The sequence below is a fragment of the Lathamus discolor genome, chromosome 6 (genome assembly GCF_037157495.1).
Source record: "Lathamus discolor isolate bLatDis1 chromosome 6, bLatDis1.hap1, whole genome shotgun sequence".
In the NCBI taxonomy this organism is placed as follows: domain Eukaryota; kingdom Metazoa; phylum Chordata; class Aves; order Psittaciformes; family Psittacidae; genus Lathamus; species Lathamus discolor.
In genome coordinates this window covers 86,197,802-86,217,708 of record NC_088889.1, presented here as the reverse complement: position 1 = coordinate 86,217,708, position 19,907 = coordinate 86,197,802, and the positions used below count along the sequence as shown (strand labels likewise).

General features: G+C 45.7%; 1 protein-coding gene across 1 annotated transcript in view; it reads left to right on the top strand.

Moving 5' to 3' along the window:
• ADAP1 (ArfGAP with dual PH domains 1) overlaps positions 1 to 19,907 on the top strand; it is a 61,479-nt gene that overhangs the window by 9,319 nt on the left and 32,253 nt on the right. Inside the window, exons 2-4 of the mRNA XM_065684441.1 lie at positions 1,247 to 1,377; positions 2,927 to 3,018; positions 14,612 to 14,694. Of these exons, the coding sequence (XP_065540513.1) occupies positions 1,247 to 1,377; positions 2,927 to 3,018; positions 14,612 to 14,694 (306 nt within the window). The remainder of the gene's footprint in view (positions 1 to 1,246; positions 1,378 to 2,926; positions 3,019 to 14,611; positions 14,695 to 19,907) is intronic.

Sequence of the window (19,907 nt, the reverse complement as noted above, 5' to 3'; positions counted from 1 at the left end):
CAAATTTGTCTTCCCTAATGCGTGCAGGGGGAGGTTGGTGGGCGTCCCTGCAGGCAGGGGCTGGTAGCAGACCTCAGTACCTTGTATGGAGGAGCTGCATTGCCCCACACCAGCCTCCTCCTGCTGCACTGACGTAGCCAGACCATTAAATATGTAGAAGGAGGAGAAAGCATGTTGCCTTGCTTTTATAAATAATAGCTGCACTGTGAGGAGTGGTTAGTGTAATTACTGCAGGGGAATAAACAAATGATGAGGGTTTGTGAGAGGACCTGCCCTTACCCCTTGACAGCCGCATACGATGGGGTGGGTTTGGGGGAGGATGGGAAGAGGGGAAGGATCTAGAGGCTGAGTTGGTGACTTGCAAGGAAGCTCTTTCTGCTGGGACGCAGCTGGAATAGCAGGCACTGACATTTGCTAGTCAGAGTTCAAACAAAGATCCCTGTATTGGCTTTATTAGCGAGGCAGCGCTGGGGACACTGGTGGATGTGTCCTGCCCTGGCCCCTGCCCTCCTCCAGTTCCTCTCCATTGCCCTGCGCTTCAGGCAGTGCCTCTCCCGAAGAGGAATTTGGAGGCGAGGGACTTGTGTTTAAAGTGCTTTGTGTGAGACGTCAGCTCGGGGCTGTAAACAGCGCGTGGTTCTGCTCAGAGAAAGTACAGAGCTGCCACTGGTGGCATTTTTCCATTAAGGCAAGGGCTGGAAACCTCCTCGCATGGAGAGCTGTGCTGTAGCTGTGGGAGGGAAGTCTCTCTGCGGAACACTCCCATTGTCAGAAGTAAAGAAAATAAAAAAGAAATGAAAATTAAGGAAAAAAATAAAACAAAAAATATCAAATCAAGGGAGCAGCATAGCGGCATCCCTGAGCTGTCTGTTTTAATTGTGCAGTTTCTGTTCCGTGCAGCACTTGGGTGGGATTTGCTGATGAAAGATGGGCATTCACCTCTTCATGTGAGCATGTTGTTTAGGAGGTCTTGGGCATACAAGTTATCTGTATATTAGGTTTTTGCGAGTAACAGCTACACTTGAGATTGCAGATCTGCTAGTTTAATTTGTATTACTATCAATATAAATGGCACATATATCTATTTCGCTTGTTTATTTATTTGATGCCTTTACAGTCAAGGGAGTTGGACCTGGTGCCTCCTGAATTCACTTTCCATGGCCTGTCCTGCCCCATCTCTCCTTCCTCCAGCGCTGAATCCCATGGAGCAGTCAAGTGCAATTCTCTCTTTCCTTCTTGCTTTCAGACCCGGACTGGGCATCCCACAGCCTAGGGATCTTCATCTGCTTAAATTGTTCAGGAATCCATCGCAGTATTCCCCAAGTCAGCAAAGTGAAGTCGGTCCGCCTGGATGACTGGGATGATGCTCAAGTGGAGGTACGTGCATCTGAGGTGTGAAGTACCAGTGAGCTTGGGTTGCTGTGTTTAACCAACAAAGCTATAAACCAGAATCCTTTCTGAAGATGCCACAACAAAAGTGATTTTAGAAAACATGTCTAGATAATTCCTGAATGTGGGAGCGAGGTTGCTGGTGCTGGTTGAAAAATGGAATAGCCATTTCATGAAGAAGCTGTGAGGATTTCCCCCCCCCCCCCCATAGAAATACCAATGAAATAGGGTGTGTAGAAGTAACTGATTTTAAATGAATTGTCTTCTGTTCCTTACAGTACCTGTAGCTTAGGCCAGGCAGTAGACTAGCCCTTGAGTCTACCACCGCTGCCCAGCTCACCAGTTTCTGGCTTTGTTCCACTCAGTGTTGAAGACCCTTAAACTCACATCTCGAAGAACTGAACCCTTACGGTATAAATTCTCTTTAAGCCACACACCTGCCTAGATTTGGCTGATGTTGCTAAGGACAAGCCTACCCAGAAAACCCATCTACTTTGACTATTGGTGCCTTTAAAGGCATGAAGAACACTACCAGTCTTTGATCTTTATCTTGTTCTTGTATGTTGTAGATTTGAGGTTTTTATGAAAGCCGCAGCTCAGGGTGTCATGTGTTTTATGAGAAAAATAGGCCTTTGTGTTGCATGGGTTTTCCCTTCCCTGCTTTTCTTTTTAGAACAGATGGAATATGTAAACTTGAGAAGCTCAAAACCATTAAAATAATGGGGAAAAATGTTTAGGAGAGGGGGGAAAAAAAGCACTTTGCTGCTTGTTATGCTTGTATGCTTGGCATTTGATACAAGACGAAACATATTTAGAATGTCTGCCTGGAAAATAATGGGTTTTGTTTTTACGCTTACAAAGTGACTTTCATTACATAAAATTTATGAATAGGGGAATATGTGGGTTTGTTTGCAGAGTTCTCAACTAGACTTTCATAGCCGAGATCAGAAGGAAAGGAGCAGATAGGGCATTTGTTCGTTTATTTATGTATTTATTCGATGCTTCAAACCCCTGAGCTTGCTGGCATGGCTTTGGAAAAATAAAGTTATCCTTTCGGAACAAGTGATGTGATCCAAAACAGAAGGTGTATTGTCGGAGACTGTTACCTCTCTGGAACCGTAACGCACAGGGACTTGAAGTCAGTGTCAGGTTTTGCCTTCTGGTTACCTAATTTCTGTGCTGGATTCCCTGGGAGTAATCTCATTCCTATGCCTGCAAGTGGGAAATGCCACCGGGTGCTGCCTTCTGCTCCTGTGGGGACCAGTGGGGATTGTGCACGTGTGACTGGGACATGGACCTGTCCTCAGCATCGTACTAAGCTGTGAGCCCTGGCAATAACAATCAGCATTAGTTTCTGAGCCCTGATTTGCAGGCACAGTCTTTACAGCATCCCTTCTGTGCACAGTCCTGGGGAAACCTCTTAGTAAGGGAACAGAGGCTCCATCCCAACAATTTTATTACTGTGTAGGTGCAAAAGAGGACAAAGGAAAATACTGTTAACATTTTTTAATTCTTTCTGCTTTTTTTCTTTTTACAGTTTATGGCTGCGAATGGGAACAATGTAGCAAAAGCAAAATATGAATCTAAAATGCCACCGTTTTATTATAAACCAACGTTTCTTGACTGTCAGTAAGTAAATACCTCTGCTGGTAAACAGCATTTATTTGTTTGTGCAGCTGCAGCCTCTGTAATATTTTAGTTTTAGCATCGTATGTTTTTTTTAAGCCACAGAGGAGGTTTCATTTATAAAAGGCCTGAAAATCTTTTTTTCTTCTGCACGCATATGGTAGAGTTTATACGACGTGTGGGATCTTATTTAATAAGTACAGTTGAGACGATGCTGGGAAGTCAGTAGTTTGTCTGTTCCCCAGACTATTCCAAGTTTCTAAGGCTACAAAAAAATGCCAGTTTCTACCCATTGATTTCCTCTACCTTTTCAAATAGCCCTTCTGCATCAAAACAGAACTTGCTTATCAGCTATATGAGATGCAGGGTTACTTGTAACGCAAAAGTGCTGGGGTTTAGTGACAAGGTGGTGGATTTTCTTTTTTTGCCTAAATGTCAAATAATCTCCTCCATGAAAGCAAGTGAAAAGGTATTGTCTCCCATACAGCATAGAGTAAACCACTAGTAAGCTGGGGTAGACTTTGTAGACTTGAGAGGGTTGGGTGGCCAGAACGTGCTGTTCCATCCAGGGAGCAAGAAGGGTGAACTGAAATTGGTTTTTAGGATCCAGTCCTGCAGAGTACCAAGGGGGTTTTCTATCTTTGTGAAACCATTCTTTACAGAGGGTCCGGAGGGTATAATTTCAGTATTAGCAAACTGGTGAGTGCTGGTTGCTCAGATCCTCCCAGTATTGATGCTTTAGCTGGGTGTCTCTTGTTGAAGAGGGAAGTGTGATTTGGTTGCATGGTGGTGGTGTGAAAATGGTGTGTGAGGCTCGGAGCAGCTGGATGATGTATTCAAGTGTTGTAAAAGGTGCCCAGAGCAGAAGTACGGGGAGGGTTCGTAGGGCTCCATGCATGAGATGTCAGTGTTTGGGTAGGAAGGCTCTGTGGTGTTCCCCAAACCTGAAATCATACCGTATGTGGGACAAAGTGTTCATGAGTACCAATGCTTATACTCAAAGTGACTTTGTATTTTTAATCTTCCTGTAATAGCCATTAAGAAGAGTTATTGTCTTCATACATCACACAAAAAGCCTTTTATAGTAAAGGCAAAAGAGGAGACCTCTTGTGTCTGTGAAGTATCTTAGTGTTACATCTGTTACCCCCCCATTTGATGATGCTCAAATGCTAAATCTGGGAAGGCCCAGGAGTGAGTGGCACTGCCTTGCCTGACAATAAAGAAGAGCATCCATTTGTGCAATGTTCCCAAATCTTGGTTTCAATCTAAAATGGCTTCTGGCAGCAGCTTCCGCAGTTCCTGCAAGTACAGAAATGATTTGGGGACTGGCAAAGCCACCGTGTGCTGTGGAGGGGCACACTCTTGATTATGTTGTGATCATCTTGCTAGGATTATTTTTCTCCAGGATAAAATCCCCGGCCTCTTACCTTTCCTGTTGCTGGAACACCTTGGCTGTTGTGGGAGATATCCCAAGGAGAAGCCACCAGGAAGGTGCTCCCAGAGTGATCCTGCAGGTCTAGGGGAGGAGATGGTGCAAATGTAACTGACGGTGGCAGAGCCATCGTTTTGTTGGTTTGGGGTATTTTTATTAATTTCAGACAAACAGCTTCAGCAAAGACTTCTTTATTTTTAACCCTGTCTCTCCCAAGGTAGAGAGAGGGAAAGGCTTGCATATGTTTGACCATCTTGAATGGTTGGGGCCGCTCAGGTTCTCCTCCCACCTTGAACTGGTCTTCAGGCATCACCCCTGGTCCTGGTTTAGGGAATGTGGAGAAGATTCTTCATGTGGGATTTCCTCAGGACTTGGAAGTGCTTGTGTGGGTGAGGATCTGGAAGGTCAGGGCTGTGGTTTAATAAGGAGTTATTATGGAATAATAATGCCTCAAATGCTGGAGGAGTTGGAGGGGACTCCCTTTGTGACAGTCAAGAACAAAATCTGCCGGCTCTTGCCTGTCCACACTCAAACAGGATTGCTGTTCTTCCAACTCACACAGGCAAGGCTTCCTACTTTTCTTCACACTCTGGGCATGATGTTGACCCATCCATCTCCATGCACAATATCCTGCCTCTTTCTCCCCTGACCAGCAGACCAGCCCAAGGACAGATGTATCCTATTACTGCAGGATTTGGTGGCCAGAGTTTTATGATGTCTGCGGTGCCCCTTGCAGATGGCTCTAGTGTCCTTATCCCTGTGCATCAACTGCTTCTTGCATCTTGCTGTGGAAATAGATTGTACTTCCTAAAATGGATTGACAAAAGGAGATTCACCGATGATTTCTCTCTTGTTTCTCCACAGAGTTAGGCTGAAACAAAAAGTCTTTTGGTAGAGCATTTTTCATGCTTGCTTCTTTTTGCCTTCTCCTTAGTGTCTCTTTGATACAAGGAAGATGGGCACACCAAGCTCTCCATGCTATCCAGACGGCAGGAGAAGTTGTGGCTCTGCCAGCAGCTGGGCGGCAGATGCCATCTGTGTTGAACAGGCAGCTCTTGTGAACTGGCATGGTCCTGAGAGGATCCAACACCACGTTTGTATCTCTGAACTCCAAAATCCCAACAGTTGGCTGTGCTGTTTTGAGGCTTGCATGTGCTTGTGATGTTAAGGATGCAGAAGCAGGATTGTTCACCTAGTTGTCATTGGTAGGAGAAACACAGTTCTAGCAGACTTCAAATTTTGTCTACTCTGAAGCCTCAGTTAAATTCAGTTCTTTTCCATGGTCCATCACTTGTGCTGGTGGAGTCCAGCTGGAAGTGGGGCAGGTCCCTCTGCAGCTTTGGGTGTCCTGAGATCTGCGTGCAGATCGTACCCAACTCTTCTTGTGTTGGTCAGGCTGAAGGATACTGAAAGCTCTCCTTATAGCTCAGGCAGCTTAGGGACCACAAGCGTTTCATCTGTTCTCAGGCTGGCAGAAATGTCTGTGGCTGGTTCTGTGCTTGGTTGGTTTGGCTTCTGCAAGCTTTTGATACTGCAGCTCAGGCTTTGCTGCTAGGATATTTTCTCCCTCCATCCTGCGGTGCAGTTGCACTCTGGGGAGCTTTGCCAAGTGGTGGCTGAGCTCCAGCCGCAGCCCTGTAAGAGCTGTCTGCAAGCACACAGGGACTGTGCTGGGGCAGCCGCTCTGTTACCAGTCTTTCCTGAACCCCAAAGGAGAGGCACAATGCTGGGCTTATAGCCTATGAGAAACAGGAGCAGCAGGGTTAAGGGGTTTTGTTGTTCTGTTTTGTTGCTTCTTTTTTGTAATTTATTGTAAGACTGATTGATTGGGAGGATGAGGCAAGGCTAGTCTTCCCCCAATTGGCTGGAAGACCAGTTTCTGGCCCTTTTGTGCTCCCAACTTGTGCCTATGGTCTAGTGGGAGGTGCCCTGCCCATGGCAGGGGGGCTGGAGCTAGATGATCTTAAAGTCCTTTCCAACCCAAACCATTCTGTGATTCTATTTTGCACAGGGCCAATTTACAGTGCAGGTGCTCTGATTCCTGAACTGAATCTGGAGCTCTGCTCATGTAGGTGTTCTCCAGCGCAGCACTGCTGGGTCTCTGCAGTAGCAGCAGAGATAGATGTGACCCCCTTGCAGTAGTGGATCTCCTTCTGAGAGTGCCGCAGTATAAGCAGCTGTGGGTATTTGCATGTTGGAAATGTTTCAAGGATGGTGTGCTAGGTTGTATTTTTCTTTCTGTAGTTAGAGCCTCTCTGTGCCTTTCAACAGATGCATGCTAAACAAGAGCAGGGGAGTGCTGCTTTTCAAAGTGGTATATATTTAGCTTTCTCCCTGCCTTGCTGTAGTCCAGTCACTGCAATAGCATGAGATGTTCCAAGCTCGCAGCCCTGGGTAGCATCGCGATGGATGACACCTCCATCCCATGCTGGCACTGTGCCGGTGTGTGCCGACCCACATTCTGCGGCATCAAGAGGTTTTGATGCCTCTAATTACAAAACCCATGCTGGCTGGCCGCAGTGGCTGGGCAGGCTTTGTGCCAGCTGCCCTCAGACTTGGTGTGGCAGGATGCTAACATACAAGCTGGAATAAGGACAGGCTGTTTGTTCATTTAAATCTTAATTTTATAATGCTACTTCTGGAATCCCTCTTCTGTGGTTGCTTGAAGAATTGCAAAGTTCAGAGCAAGAGAGAAGTGCTGCGGAGCCAGCTTGTCCTTTTTTCTTCTTGCCTACGATGTTGTGTTTGACTCCTTGGGAAATACGTGGTGTTTGCCTGCTGCATCTGGCTTCTGCATCCTCCAGAAACCTCATTGTGGCTCCCTGGCTCTGTCAGGCACTTGGCGAAGGTTAGAGAAGTTGGAGGGGTGCTCAGAAATTGCCCAGGGAAAATTTACCAGCTGTGCACACTCAAATAAACCACCCAACCAGAAAGAAAAATCCCCTTCTGTCCTCTCCTCTCGTCTTCTGCCTGCCAGCAATTTGGCCCATGCATCAGGAGCAGTGAGCAGAGCAGCCAACTTCTGTACCACTGGGGAGTCCCTGAGGCTGAAATGAATCCCAGAATGTGGGATGTTCCTACACTACCGCAGGGCTGGCCACAAGAGCTTTGGGTGAGGAACTTAAACCACACAAAACCCTCTTTGGATGGTCACAAGTGGTCACAGCCCAGCTTTGTACACCACAGCAGCAGGCTGAGAGCTGTGAAACAGCTTTTTCTGAGATAGGTACACTGCGGGCACATGGTTGAGTTTTGAGTCACCAGTGAGCAACAGGGGTAGCATTGCCTTTGAGTAAAAGCAAAGGAAAAAGGCTTTGTTCAGCTGTATGCTTGGCTGAAAACTGACAGAAGAAGATGGAGACAAGCTCTCACTGAGCTTTTTCAGTACTGGGAGTACATCCACGTCCCTGCCCAATACTTAACATCATTTTCTGTTGCCTTTTTCCTTGATTTGGGAGCACAGAGCATCATCCTGCAGAGCTGCCTGAGAGCTACAGTGCATTGCTCAGTTCCTCTCTCTGTGCTTGGATAAGTGGGAGCTACATCTGCTCCTTATGCAGAACACTTACATATACTGACTGCCAGTACATCTGAGTACCTTAGTAGGAAAAAGGGGGCAGAATGAAATGGTATGAGTTGTACTGGGTGGTTGTCTTATTTGGAATGAGATAGCAGTCAGAGAAATGATGTATCCCAGTGTGGCTCACAACTTGAGGAGTCATCTATGTAGTCATCTGAAGAACAGTTAGTATCCAAAGTGGCTCATTGTATTAATGTATGATTAAAATCTGTGGAGACAAAATTACTTGATAAATTCTCGCCTTTTTTTTTTCCCTTCTCTTTATCATTTAAACTTTGGCTCATTTGGTAGAGGAGCTACCAAGCCCACCACCTCAGTCTGGTGTTTGAAGGTCAATTTGGCTCCCACCCGTCCAATGCACAGGGTATAATATGGTTAAGGACACGAACTTCTTGCCTCGTCTCCTCTTCCTCAGTCATCTCCTTTTACTGGTACCTTATAGGTAAACATCATTAATGCTTAATGTCCAGGGGATAAAGGTGTTTTGCTCAGGCTCCCGCTTATTAATAAGGGTGTTCAAAATTTATGGCCACGGCTTTCAACAGTGCCTGATGTCTTGGGTGTAAAGCTCGAGGTGCTGCAGGGTGGCCTCTCAGTGGCCACTTATCAGTTCTTAAGTGGTGGAGCCTCCTGTGGTGGCTCAAACTGGACACTTGGCCTCAGGGCAGTCTCTGCCTGAGCATCACCCTGTGTCAGCAAAGTGCCTGAGATATGTGTGCTTCTGCACTCGCAGCCACTGGGGTCTTCTCTGCTTGTCGTTCATTTTCTCTTTGTTAGCTCATAAGCCTGTTAACTCCTATTGATTCCTTTAATTTCCAAAGGAAATTGTTACAAGCTTAAATAGTACCGACGCAGGATGTTTCTGACAGTCTTTTAATCTGTGTTTAACCATTCTGAAAAGCAGCATTGTGGTGAACTGGACCGTGCAGGTAAAACAACCAAACAAGAAAGGGAACCAGTTAGCGTTTTAATTGAGCATGTTACGATTTTGCATATTCAAATTCAACTCCAACTTCTTCAAATCCATAATGCAAGATTTTTATGCCTTGATAGCCAAACCGCCTGTCTTTTGCTCTCCTCCAGAAGCTTGCTGTTGGCCACTGGTCTTGGGGCGCGCATGGCACATCACTGCTGGGGCTCTGCAAGCTGGGGTGATGCACAGAGTGCCTGGAAGAGCCTCCCAGCTGCATCGTGCCTCCTCAACGCCATTTAAAAGCAAGTCCTCCCAGTGAGGTCTTGCTAAATAGGAACAGATGCCGAGGCAGAGTGTGAAGCTAGGCAGGCTTTTAGTCGACGCTGCAGTGGCTCTCCTTGCAGGCTGAGCAAAAATTTGAACTCGGACTTAAAATTTCATTGAAACAGGTAATTGACAAAAACTTGGCACAGCTGCGTCCATGGAGCTGCCTGTGGAAAGCAGATTGGGTTTTTTGCTGGAAAAACCTCCGACAAATCCCAGAAGCTACAAATTTGTGTTTTGGAAGTGGCGTTCCTGGACGATATACATTTCTTTTGTCTTTGTTGTACTTGATGGTGGCTCACAAAGGTGCAGTCAGAGGGTGTAGCAGATGGTGTTTAATGTCTTTTGAGCCACTTTCACCTCCGGCTGGGGTTTCTTGTCTGTCTTATGTCTCCAAAAAGCCATAGCAGCCATGCAACGTATGTGATGTGTGCACCGTAGTGTGTCCTAGAAAAGCCAGCCCAGCTGAGGGTCTTTGTAACAATAAATTGGAGACTATAAATTTGGCTGGCCAGGGCTCCTCCGCAGAGCACAATGGAACCGCGCAGCCACAGTTTGATACTGAACTGCTTCAGCAGCTTTCCCCATGGTGCTGTTTGCTGTAAGTGAAAGGCTTTGAGTATGCGGGACCAAGATAAAACCACTCCGCTGGCTGCTTCTGAAACCTTCTTCACTGGCCCTTTGACAAAGAGAATTTGTTTTCATGCAGGTGGCCAGGCAAGCAAACAAGTACCTAAAATAAGATTTGGAGCTATTAGTGTTGGAGGTGTTCGCTGGCCTCTGGACCTGCTGCTTCCTCAGTGCGGCCCAGTGCTATTCTATTTAGGGGACGTGTTTTCCCGTATTCTGTTGAAAATGCATTCTTTTCCTTAAGGTTTTGTGTTTTGGTGGTGTTTGTGGCTTGGTTTTGGTTTTTCTTTTCTTTTCTTTTGCTCCCAGGTTTTTATCTCGATAATTCCAAAGACCTTTCCTTTCTAACTGCCAAAAAACGGCCCATTCCCTGTAACCAGCAGCCTGCCAGACTTTAGGTGGGCTGTTAAAGCTTTTGGAATTGATCGCGAAAGCTGTGCATCTCTGCAGTTTAGGAATGATGCACTTACATTTTTCTAACAAAAAGGAATGATGGTCAATTTGTTACATTATCCCATCGCCAGAAAGGCAGTAAAATACCATGAGGCTGTTGCTACAGTCCTTTTCGTTCACAGAACTTCTGTTGAAATCAAAGGGGGAAATTGGATGGATTGTGCTGTATTAGGCATGTGATGTCCACTCCAGATTATTTACGTATGTGTTCACCTCAGTAAAAATACATTTCAACTAAAACACAGCAACCAATGTTTAAAAGGCCCCTGAAGGCAGACTTAAATTGAAATGGAGATCAGGTCTGAAGTCCACTGAAAACAGTGGAGGGGCCTGTATGGTTTCAGGGACTTCTGGCTTGTCCCTGCCCTTCAGCTGCTTTCAGATCCCATAGATACCAGGATGAATTCCTGCTCCTGTTTAAATTCATCCAAGCTGTGCCAGTGAAACCAGGGTTTAATGCCAGACTCAAAAGCAGCTTTTATGGCAGGATTGCCTCCGGTCCATGAGAGTGAGCGTGGTCAAGTCCCTGTTCAACTTCCCCGTTGCATTGAAGGGAGATGGTGGACTTCTCACCATCCTCGTTGGGCTTTTGTTTCAGTTTCTTTTGCGGGAGTTGTTCTGCTTTCTATAAATACCCACTGGAGCAGAAGCTGCAGCTACTGGCCTTACAACCAAGTTGTCCTAACCGTGGGTTGCTCTTGGTCTATATTGGTTTTGGGGAAATTACTGCTTAAAGAGCTTTGGTCTGTGATGATAAGGGAAGGGGAAGAACATGTGAGCTGGGAAAGTGGCATGGCCGGACTCCTGTCTGCCATGGGGGTTGCCATCAGAGCCGCTCGTTGCTGGGAGAGGTTATTGAGAGCATTTTGCAGCTTCCCAGGATACCCGTTTGGGCAAGGTGCCTCAGGGCTGCCCAGTTTGCCCTCGCTTGCACAAAAGTTGTGGAGCTGCCAAACCAACACTGTTGAGAGCGTCACGGGAAGTAAGTCTCTGCAGAGCTGATGACACAAAACTGGGAGGAGTGGCTGACACACCAGAGGACTGTGCTGCCATTCAGCGAGACCTGGACAGGCTGGAGAGTTGGGCGGGGAGAAACTTGATGAAATTTAACAAGGGCAAGTGTAGAGTCTTGCATCTGGGGAAGAACAACCCCATGTACCAGTACAGGTTGGGGGTTGACCTGCTGGAAAGTAGTGAAGGGGAAAGGGACCTGGGGGTCCTGGTGGATAGGAGGATGACCATGAGCCAGCAATGTGCTCTTGTGGCCAAGAAGGCAAATGGCATCTTAGGGTGCATTAGAAAGGGAGTGGTTAGTAGGTCAAGAGAGGTTCTCCTCCCCCTCTACTCAGCCTTGGTGAGGCCGCATCTGGAATATTGCGTCCAGTTCTGGGCCCCTCTGTTCAAGAAGGACAGGGAATTGCTTGAGGGAGTCCAGCGCAGAGCCACAAAGATGATTAAGGGAGTGGAACATCTCCCTTATGAGGAGAGGCTGAGGGAGCTGGGTCTCTTTAGCTTGGAGAAGAGGAGACTGAGGGGTGACCTCATCAATGTTTACAAATATGTGAAGGGTAGGTGTCAGGATGATGGAGCTAGGCTTTTTTCAGTGATATCCAGTGATAGGACAAGGGGCAATGGGTGTAAACTGGAGCATAGGAAGTTCCACGTTAACATCAGGAAGAACTTCTTTACTGTAAGAGTGACAGAGCACTGGAACAGGCTGCCCAGGGGGGTTGTGGAGTCTCCTACACTGGAGATATTCAAGGCCCGCCTGGACAAGTTCCTGTGTGATGTACTGTAGGTTACCCTGCTCTTGCAGGGGGGTTGGACTAGATGATCTTTTTAGGTCCCTTCCAACCCTTGGGATTCTGTGATTCTGTGATTCTGTGAGCGGTGTTCCCTAAGGCATGAGACCAGCAGAATGTGTCTGTTGTACTGTCTGCATTATACAGCAAGTGTTCTCCCGCTGCTGCACATGCACCTTCGTTTAGGCTATATTTAAGCATTTTACTGTAAGGCTGGCTCTCAGAGGCTCAGAACAGCTGCAGCTCTGGCTGAATCCACCGAAGTCAGCTGGAGTCGAGGGTGGTGTGGATTTCCTGCCTTCTAGTTAAATCCCTAATCATCTTGTTGAAGGCCAAGTTTGGCTGCAGTGATAACAAGCTGTCTGCAGCAGCCAGGCTGGAAAACTCGCAAGAAGGACAGCAAATCTCTAAGTATTTATGCTCATTTTATGATTAAATTTTGGTAGCTTTGTTGATGAGCTGCAGAAGTATAGAAACAGGCAATTATGTGCTACCTTTTGGGTCATCAGTCTTCTACATTTGAAGGCTACTGTGGTGTGGATATGAGATCCAGAAGGAGCATCCTCTTGGATGCTGGGCGCTTGTACAAACCGCATCTGAACCTCCTACAGTGAGCTGAATATTGGTGGTACCCAAACCAGAGCATAGCACAGGGTAACAGCAGAAGGGAGATGGGTGTTCGTCTTCGAAGTTCGCAGTCAAACTTGCAGATGTGTGTGTGACAACTAAAGATCAGTCATGAAAACAGGAACAGAAGGGGAAAGGCAGAGCTGGTGTATTATTTCTGTAACAGCAGAAGCTCACAGTTGAGTTTTGCGTGCAGGGAAGCTATGGTACACCCTGAGCCTTGTGGGAGAAGGCTGGTGCCCCAACCGATGAGATGAAATTATGGGTAGGGCAAAATATATGTAATTATTTCCTTCTGTACTGCCAGGAAACCGCTGACAGCCACGGTTCTTGTTGAATAGTGTGTTGCAGATTTAACGAATGTGTTTGCTGTACCTGTAGATAAATTTTCATGAGGAGTGTTGGTATGGATATCTTCTTCGAGCATTTCTAGAACGTGTCTGCTGAAAAGATAGCGTTAAATTTGCATGCTCAGAAAAAAAAATGTAATTAGGCATATCAACATTTTTCATTGGCAGAGAAGTAGATGTGTTGAAGTGTGATGGGTTTTACAGAATACACCCAATGCTTGGGGGATCTTTTACTGTCATCGGTGTAGGCCACTTCAAAACGTTGGCTGTGAAGCTGGGATGACACATGCCTTTATTTCTGCATGTGATTTCTCCTTGCTTGGGCTATTTAAGGTTCTAGGGCAATTAACAACTAAGTGCAGTTAAAAATGGTCTGAAGCAATTTCTAGCATATTCTAGATCTAAACCTCTTTATTAGTTCCAGCACTAAAAGCATTAGTTCCATGCTAAAATAAAATAGCAAAAAAGTGTTCGGCATCTTTGGGGTAATTTTTCCTTTTTGGAAGTTAAGGTCTTGGTATGTGAATCGTTGATATAATTTTAAACTGAAAAGTAAAGGACGTTATAATTGGCATGTTTCGTGGATTTCTTTCTTGGACTTAGCAGTACAGGCTATGAGTTTGGAAGAGCTCTGACAAGGGGGGTTCTCTCCACTCTCTGGTGTTTGGGCCCTGTGTTCCATAGGGCTCAGCGCTTGCATCCTTACCCAGCCATGTTCTCCTGGTCTTTTTGAGGCTTTTTCACTTTTCACATCCCAGTTCCTTTCAGGAGGTTGGCTAGGGCCTGGGATGACTGTTCTATGTCCCTTTCATTTTGAAGAGGTCACCTCTCGCTTCAATTCCTGTTGTTCCTAGCTTGGGAGGTGCTCACCCTGCAGTGAGCTCCGTGTTCACTGTGTCACAAATGTCACCTATCCTCGGGATGGGCTTCCCCTCATGATTATACAAGTTTAACCTGACACATCACAATGGTTTTTAATAGCTGGCCCTGCATGACAAGGAGACAATATCTCTGCAGCTTTGACTGCCAAAAGGCCATTATGTACGTGCATCACACAAGACATAGCCAGGTTCTCTTCCGCATTTATAGCTTCAGGGCAAAGGTTTTAATTTTGTGTGCAGTTTGTTGGGTTTTTCATTAGCTGATCCCATTTACTGAAGAATGTAGTTTGAGGAAAGTAGGTTTAAAACAGTTCATATGCTGAGGGAATTTTGTACAGAGACTGATTGGATGGGTGGAAATGAGCTATTCTGCTAAATCTGTACATTTTGTTAAATTAGATTCCAATAAAATCAGATGTACAAGGAATGGATTTATTGTTGAGCAACAGGAAACAAAAGAAACCCTTGACTCCAGACTGTTCAGTGCAATGTTTTGAAGACTTTTAAATCAGATTCGTGTTCTGATTGAAGAATTAATGATTCTGGTTTCTTCCTGGGTGTATTTTGAACCATGTTTCCTTTTCTGTGTTTTCTCTCTTTCCAGACTGCTGCGGGAACAATGGATCAGGGCCAAATACGAAAGGAAAGAGTTCATTCACAGTGAGAAGCAGGAGCCTTATTCTGCAGGTAGTGAAAGACACCTCTGGCAAATGAGTTTTTTGATGTCCAGTGCCTTCCATTTTTTGGTCTCTGTTTGTATGTTCTTTGTATTGATTATTGCTTGTATGTGGCTAATTAGGAGGAGAAAGTGGGTTCTTTTGGGAGAGATCCCTCCTGGCATTCCCTGTTTGATTGGGAATATTGGGGAATTTAAAACCCAATGGAAGAAAATGAGTCTTTCTGTTGACTTCCATGAGCTGTTCACCAACAGCAAGTCAGATAAACTATCAGTGAGTTCAGTTCTGGTAGCAGGAGTCATGGAGCTGGATTGAAATGGAAATAGGAGTGTTTGTCTCATCAAGGTGGCTTGCTTTGGGAAGATGCAGTAGGATTATTAGCATGGTTTGGTTAATGCTGGAGAAGTGTGCCAGGTCCTCCACAATTCCCAAATCTCTGTTACTGTCTTTCCACGATACTTCCAAGTGTTGTCAGTGGGACCTGGTCTCCTTGTAGTACAACAAATGCACAGTGTTCTGCAATTGCAAAGATGCAGCACGTGTGACAGAACTTGTTGCAGCACTCCCAACACAGTGAGTAGAATGACAGTGGCCTTGCAAAGGGGTAGTTAGTAGAGCAGTGGATTGGATGATTTTCTTGTAGAAGGGCAGGATTTGAAGAGGAATCATAGGGCTCGACTGTGTTCATTGTGTGACTGTAGAATTGGCATGAAACTGCATGAAATTAGCTGGGTATTTCTTTGCTATATGTTAGTGGCATTTAAATTATTCTGCATATCAAGTAGTTGACACCAGCTATAAGCTTGAATGACTCTGGGATAATTTTATTAGCAAAGACCATGTTACAGATTAAAGGTTAAAATACTATTTTCATGCCACTTTTCAAGAGTAATAATCATAGAATCGTCTAGTTTGGAAAGGACCTTTAAGATTATTAAGTCAACTGTTCACCCAGCACTGCCAAGTCCAGCACTAAACCATGTCCATAAGCACCACATCTACATGCCTTTTAAATCCCTCCGAGGATGATGACTCCACCACTTCCCTGGGCAGCCTGGTCCAGTGCTTGCTAATAAGCAGGTAGCTCCAGCAGTTTGCTGCTTATTAAAACCACAGTTAGAATCTTACCACATATATTGCTAACTTATGTTTGGAGTATTTCTGCTTTGCTATTTTATATACACAAGGCATGGACGTCCTGTGTGTGTGTGGGTATCCGTATTCATACATAGTACGTTATGCGCATTTTTATTGTAGATTTTCAACGTGGCCTGTTAGAGTTGGACATATTCTGTTAACAACAGTTTGATTGCTTAGATAATTTTGAAATGTATCTGCCAATGTGTGTATGACGCTCACCCAGGAATAATGTTTCCAATTTCTACTGTGCAACTTCTGGATATAGAAGCTTAGAATCAACTAGGTACTTCAGGCAAATGCATGATTTTAAGCACGATTAGTCCTTTTGACTCCAAGAAGAGTGTGTACCTGGTTAAAGAGAAGTCAGTGCTTCAGTGAGATGTTTCTGTGTGCGTTGGGGCAGTTCTTGAATCGCTTGGGTGAAATGGGGGTTTTTCCTCATTGTGTCGTACAAGTTGCTGGACCACCAGTTTGCCCAGCTGGTGTAAACCAGTGCCATTGAAGCTGGTCTGAACCACGCTGTCCATGAGCCCTCCAAGGCAGGCTGGTGCTTGCTGCTTGCAGAAGCTCAGCCGCATCACACATCCTCTGCCCTTCTCACTGCTTGCAGGGGTCAGTACAGCTTAGTAGCTACACCAATAGCTTGGAGGATGCACCCTGCATGGGGTGGACCTCATGTGCCTGATTATACCAGGCTCAGCATGGCTGGGAACCACAGTGGATCTGGGCCATTGCTTTCTACTAATGACTTCCTAAACTGCTTGTGAGCACAAGGTGGAACGAACACAGGGACGTCTTCCTGCCCGCACCACATCCAGTTTGTGTCTCAATGTGTATTTGTGTCTCAATGTATCTCTCTTTTTCTAGTGATGTCTTAGACCATTTCTTCTTGCCATTCTGACTTCCCTGGAGGGGTGTTAGATTACCAGTTTCCAAGCATGAAACATTTTGTTGCTAATAGAGACGTCAGTATCCATTTTCTCATGTTTGTGGGAAGATTTAATTCCATTTTCCAATCCCAGGGGCAATTTTGCATTTTGATATTTGTTCCATAATTGCATATAAAAAAAGAAAATGCTATCTTTGAGTAGTTTTGAGCAGTGTCCTTTTCTAGGCATCCTGATGAAACTCTGGTCAGAAATTCAGTGTCTTTCAGAAAACCCTTTGGGGAGAGACTGTCTGGAGCCTGTAGGTGCCAAGCAGAAGCTATCACAGCCAAACTGACAGACTTAGGAGAAATGAGTCTAGGGACAGGAGTGTCAGATGTGCAGGTCAGAGCTGAGATAATCATACAGGGAAGTTTGGTAGGAGGATGCAGCAGACTTCAGCTGCTGGTGGAGTATAAATAAGAGGCAGTGTGGGATGCAAAGGCAACAGCAAAAGGTCTTGCATAGCCGTCAAGCAGATAGGAAATGTCTGCCTTGTGAGATACAGAGCAATGCAAGGTAGCAGAACCAGAACTGGAAAACAAAGACAGTTTGCACATGCCGAAATCCCTGGTGTGGGCAGCGATGAGTGTTGAAGCCAACTCTTGAGCCTAACCCTAGTGAGGAGCCATGTCTGTAGATCCATAGGTCTTGGTTCTGTCCCTTTATCAGATGTTCCCTCTCAGGGATGTGCTGTTACACATTGTCGTGGTTTAAACTCAGTCAGCCATGCAGTTTCTCTCTCACTGCCCCCCTTCCTCCCCACGCCTCCTGAAGGGATGGGGAAGAGAATCGAAAGAATGTAACTCCCACGGGTTGAGATAAGAACAGCCCAGTAACTAAGGTATAGCACAAACCAATAGTGCTACCACCAATAATAATAATGATAAGGGAAATAACAGGGGAAGAGAATACAACCGCTCACCGCCCACTGACCGATACCCAACCCGACCAATACGTGATCTAACCCTTCTGGGTAACCGCCCCCAGTTCATATAGTGGGCATGACGTGCTGTGGTATGGAATACCTCTTTGGTCGCTTTGGGTCAGGTGTCCTGTCTCTGCTCCCTCCCTGCTTCCCCTCCTCCCTGGCGGAGCATGAGGCTCAGAAAGTCCTTGGTCAGAGTAAACATTACTGAGCAGCAACTGAAAACATTGGTGTTATCAGCGCTGTTCCCAGGCTGAAAGTCGAGACCACAGCACTGCACCAGCTACTGAGAAGGAGAAAAACGACTGCTACTGCTGAACCCAGGACACACATCTAGTCACAGCCACTTACCCTCAGTAGACGATTGCAGTGGAAATTCCTGTAAGGGAATTTTTAGAGAGTTTCGTGCTCCCCCAGGAAGCCTTGGAGCACAAGCCCATGTGCCCTGTTCACAGCTTTCAGCTCCTCTGCCCCCAGTTAGTTTTTCAGACTCTGATGGTTTCATTCCTCCAAAAGAGGCATTGTTAATGAGTATATTAGAACCATTGATTTTATTGTGAGTAGTCGGTTTGAGTTCAGATAGTGCAAGGCGATTAGATAAACAGTGATTAAATGTTTCAGTGATCCACTATTGATTCTTAGATACACCCTTTTGTACATCTGAGCTCTTAATTCTGCTGTAATACAAGCGCTAAATAATTTGTTTGCCCTAGCCAGGCTTTATGAAGCAAAACATTATTTACACCCCAGCAACCCCAAATAACACTACGGTCCATGTCCCTTCCACTAGCAATACATGTGTTGCACCACAGCACAGAATAATACCAGTTTTAAGACCCTCACAAGAACATGTTTCAGATTGGCCTTGTCCCTTCTGGTAAATGAACTGCCTAAACTACTGTCAGTCACCAGCTAATTATCCCTTTTAACAGAGTTTAATGGGGCACAGGTGCTGAATTCTCCAAGAAAGAGAGGATGGTGGTACCTGCTGTCAAAGTCTGAGTCTCAAGGCAATATAAAGGCTTGATAGTTTTTAGAAAGATTCTGTTTTAAAAAGTTTTAAAAAGCTTTTTAAAAGGCATTTTTCCCTGCTGTTAATAGGCAGCAGTTACAGCAATGCTTCCCGAAAGTCCTGCTGAAAGTTAATTCATTTGGGTGCTTTTGATTCCTCTTGATCTAATGGATTTATTTTAACCATGGGAAGCATGGAGGAAGCAAAAAGGAACAGTATTTGCGGGGCTGGAGCACTATAATACTATAAACTGGTCAAGGTGCAGCTGCCCTAATTCATCTCACGGCACAGATGAGAAGGGAATGGGATGTGCATGTGGCCAGGAGAGAGCAAAAGGGAGTCGTTAGCTCCTTGAACTTGGCTTTGGCCTCTGATGGACCCATCCTGTTATTGCTGGGGTGCCAGGAGGAATTAGTGCCCTGGGATGAGCTGAAGTCCAGCCTGGGACTGTTGGGGGCAGGATAGCACATCTTCGGGTCTTTGCTGTAACATTTGCAAATCAGGTGGGAGAACTCTTAGCACTTGGTGTTTAATCTCTTAATGCTTGTCAGGAAAAATGTCTTAACTTCACCATTAGGACCTGGAAGCACCTATCCAAAGATGGAGGTGGCTGGTACCATCGAAGAGGCCTCATGGATATCTCTCGCAACAGAGATGCTGGGCTGTGCAAAGCAGTTGCCACCCTTTCCTTGGAAGCATTGGTGGGATAGCTCAGCAATGATTTATATGCTCTTACACCAGGGTGTAGGTGCTTTCCAGCACAATGTGCTTTCCAACAAGCACAGGGTAAGCTGGGTGCAAACAGCATCATAAAGTGCAGCTTTCTGCAACTTCGCTGCCAATGCTGCCTTGTGTTTCCTATAAATAGACCAGTAAGTCCTATTGCTGTTAAATTTATCAGATGGTGGAAGAGCAGTTAGGAACAGGAGAAGAGTCACAGTAGAATACAGCTGATAAAAAAACTCTGCTACCAGCTCTGCAGGCCGATATGATTCCCTTGCAATAGGGCTGGGGAACAGCAGTTTTCCCTTGCTCACAGCAGATGCTGCTGCATGTCTTTCATGCTGAGACATTTGGTTCCCAAACGCATTCAGGATGGGAGAAGAATTGTAAAATCATAGAATGTTCTGGGTTGGAAGGGGCCCTAAAGCTCACCCAGTTCTAACCTCCTCAACACAGCCAGGGATGGGGCAGCCGCAGCTTCTCTGGGCCACGTG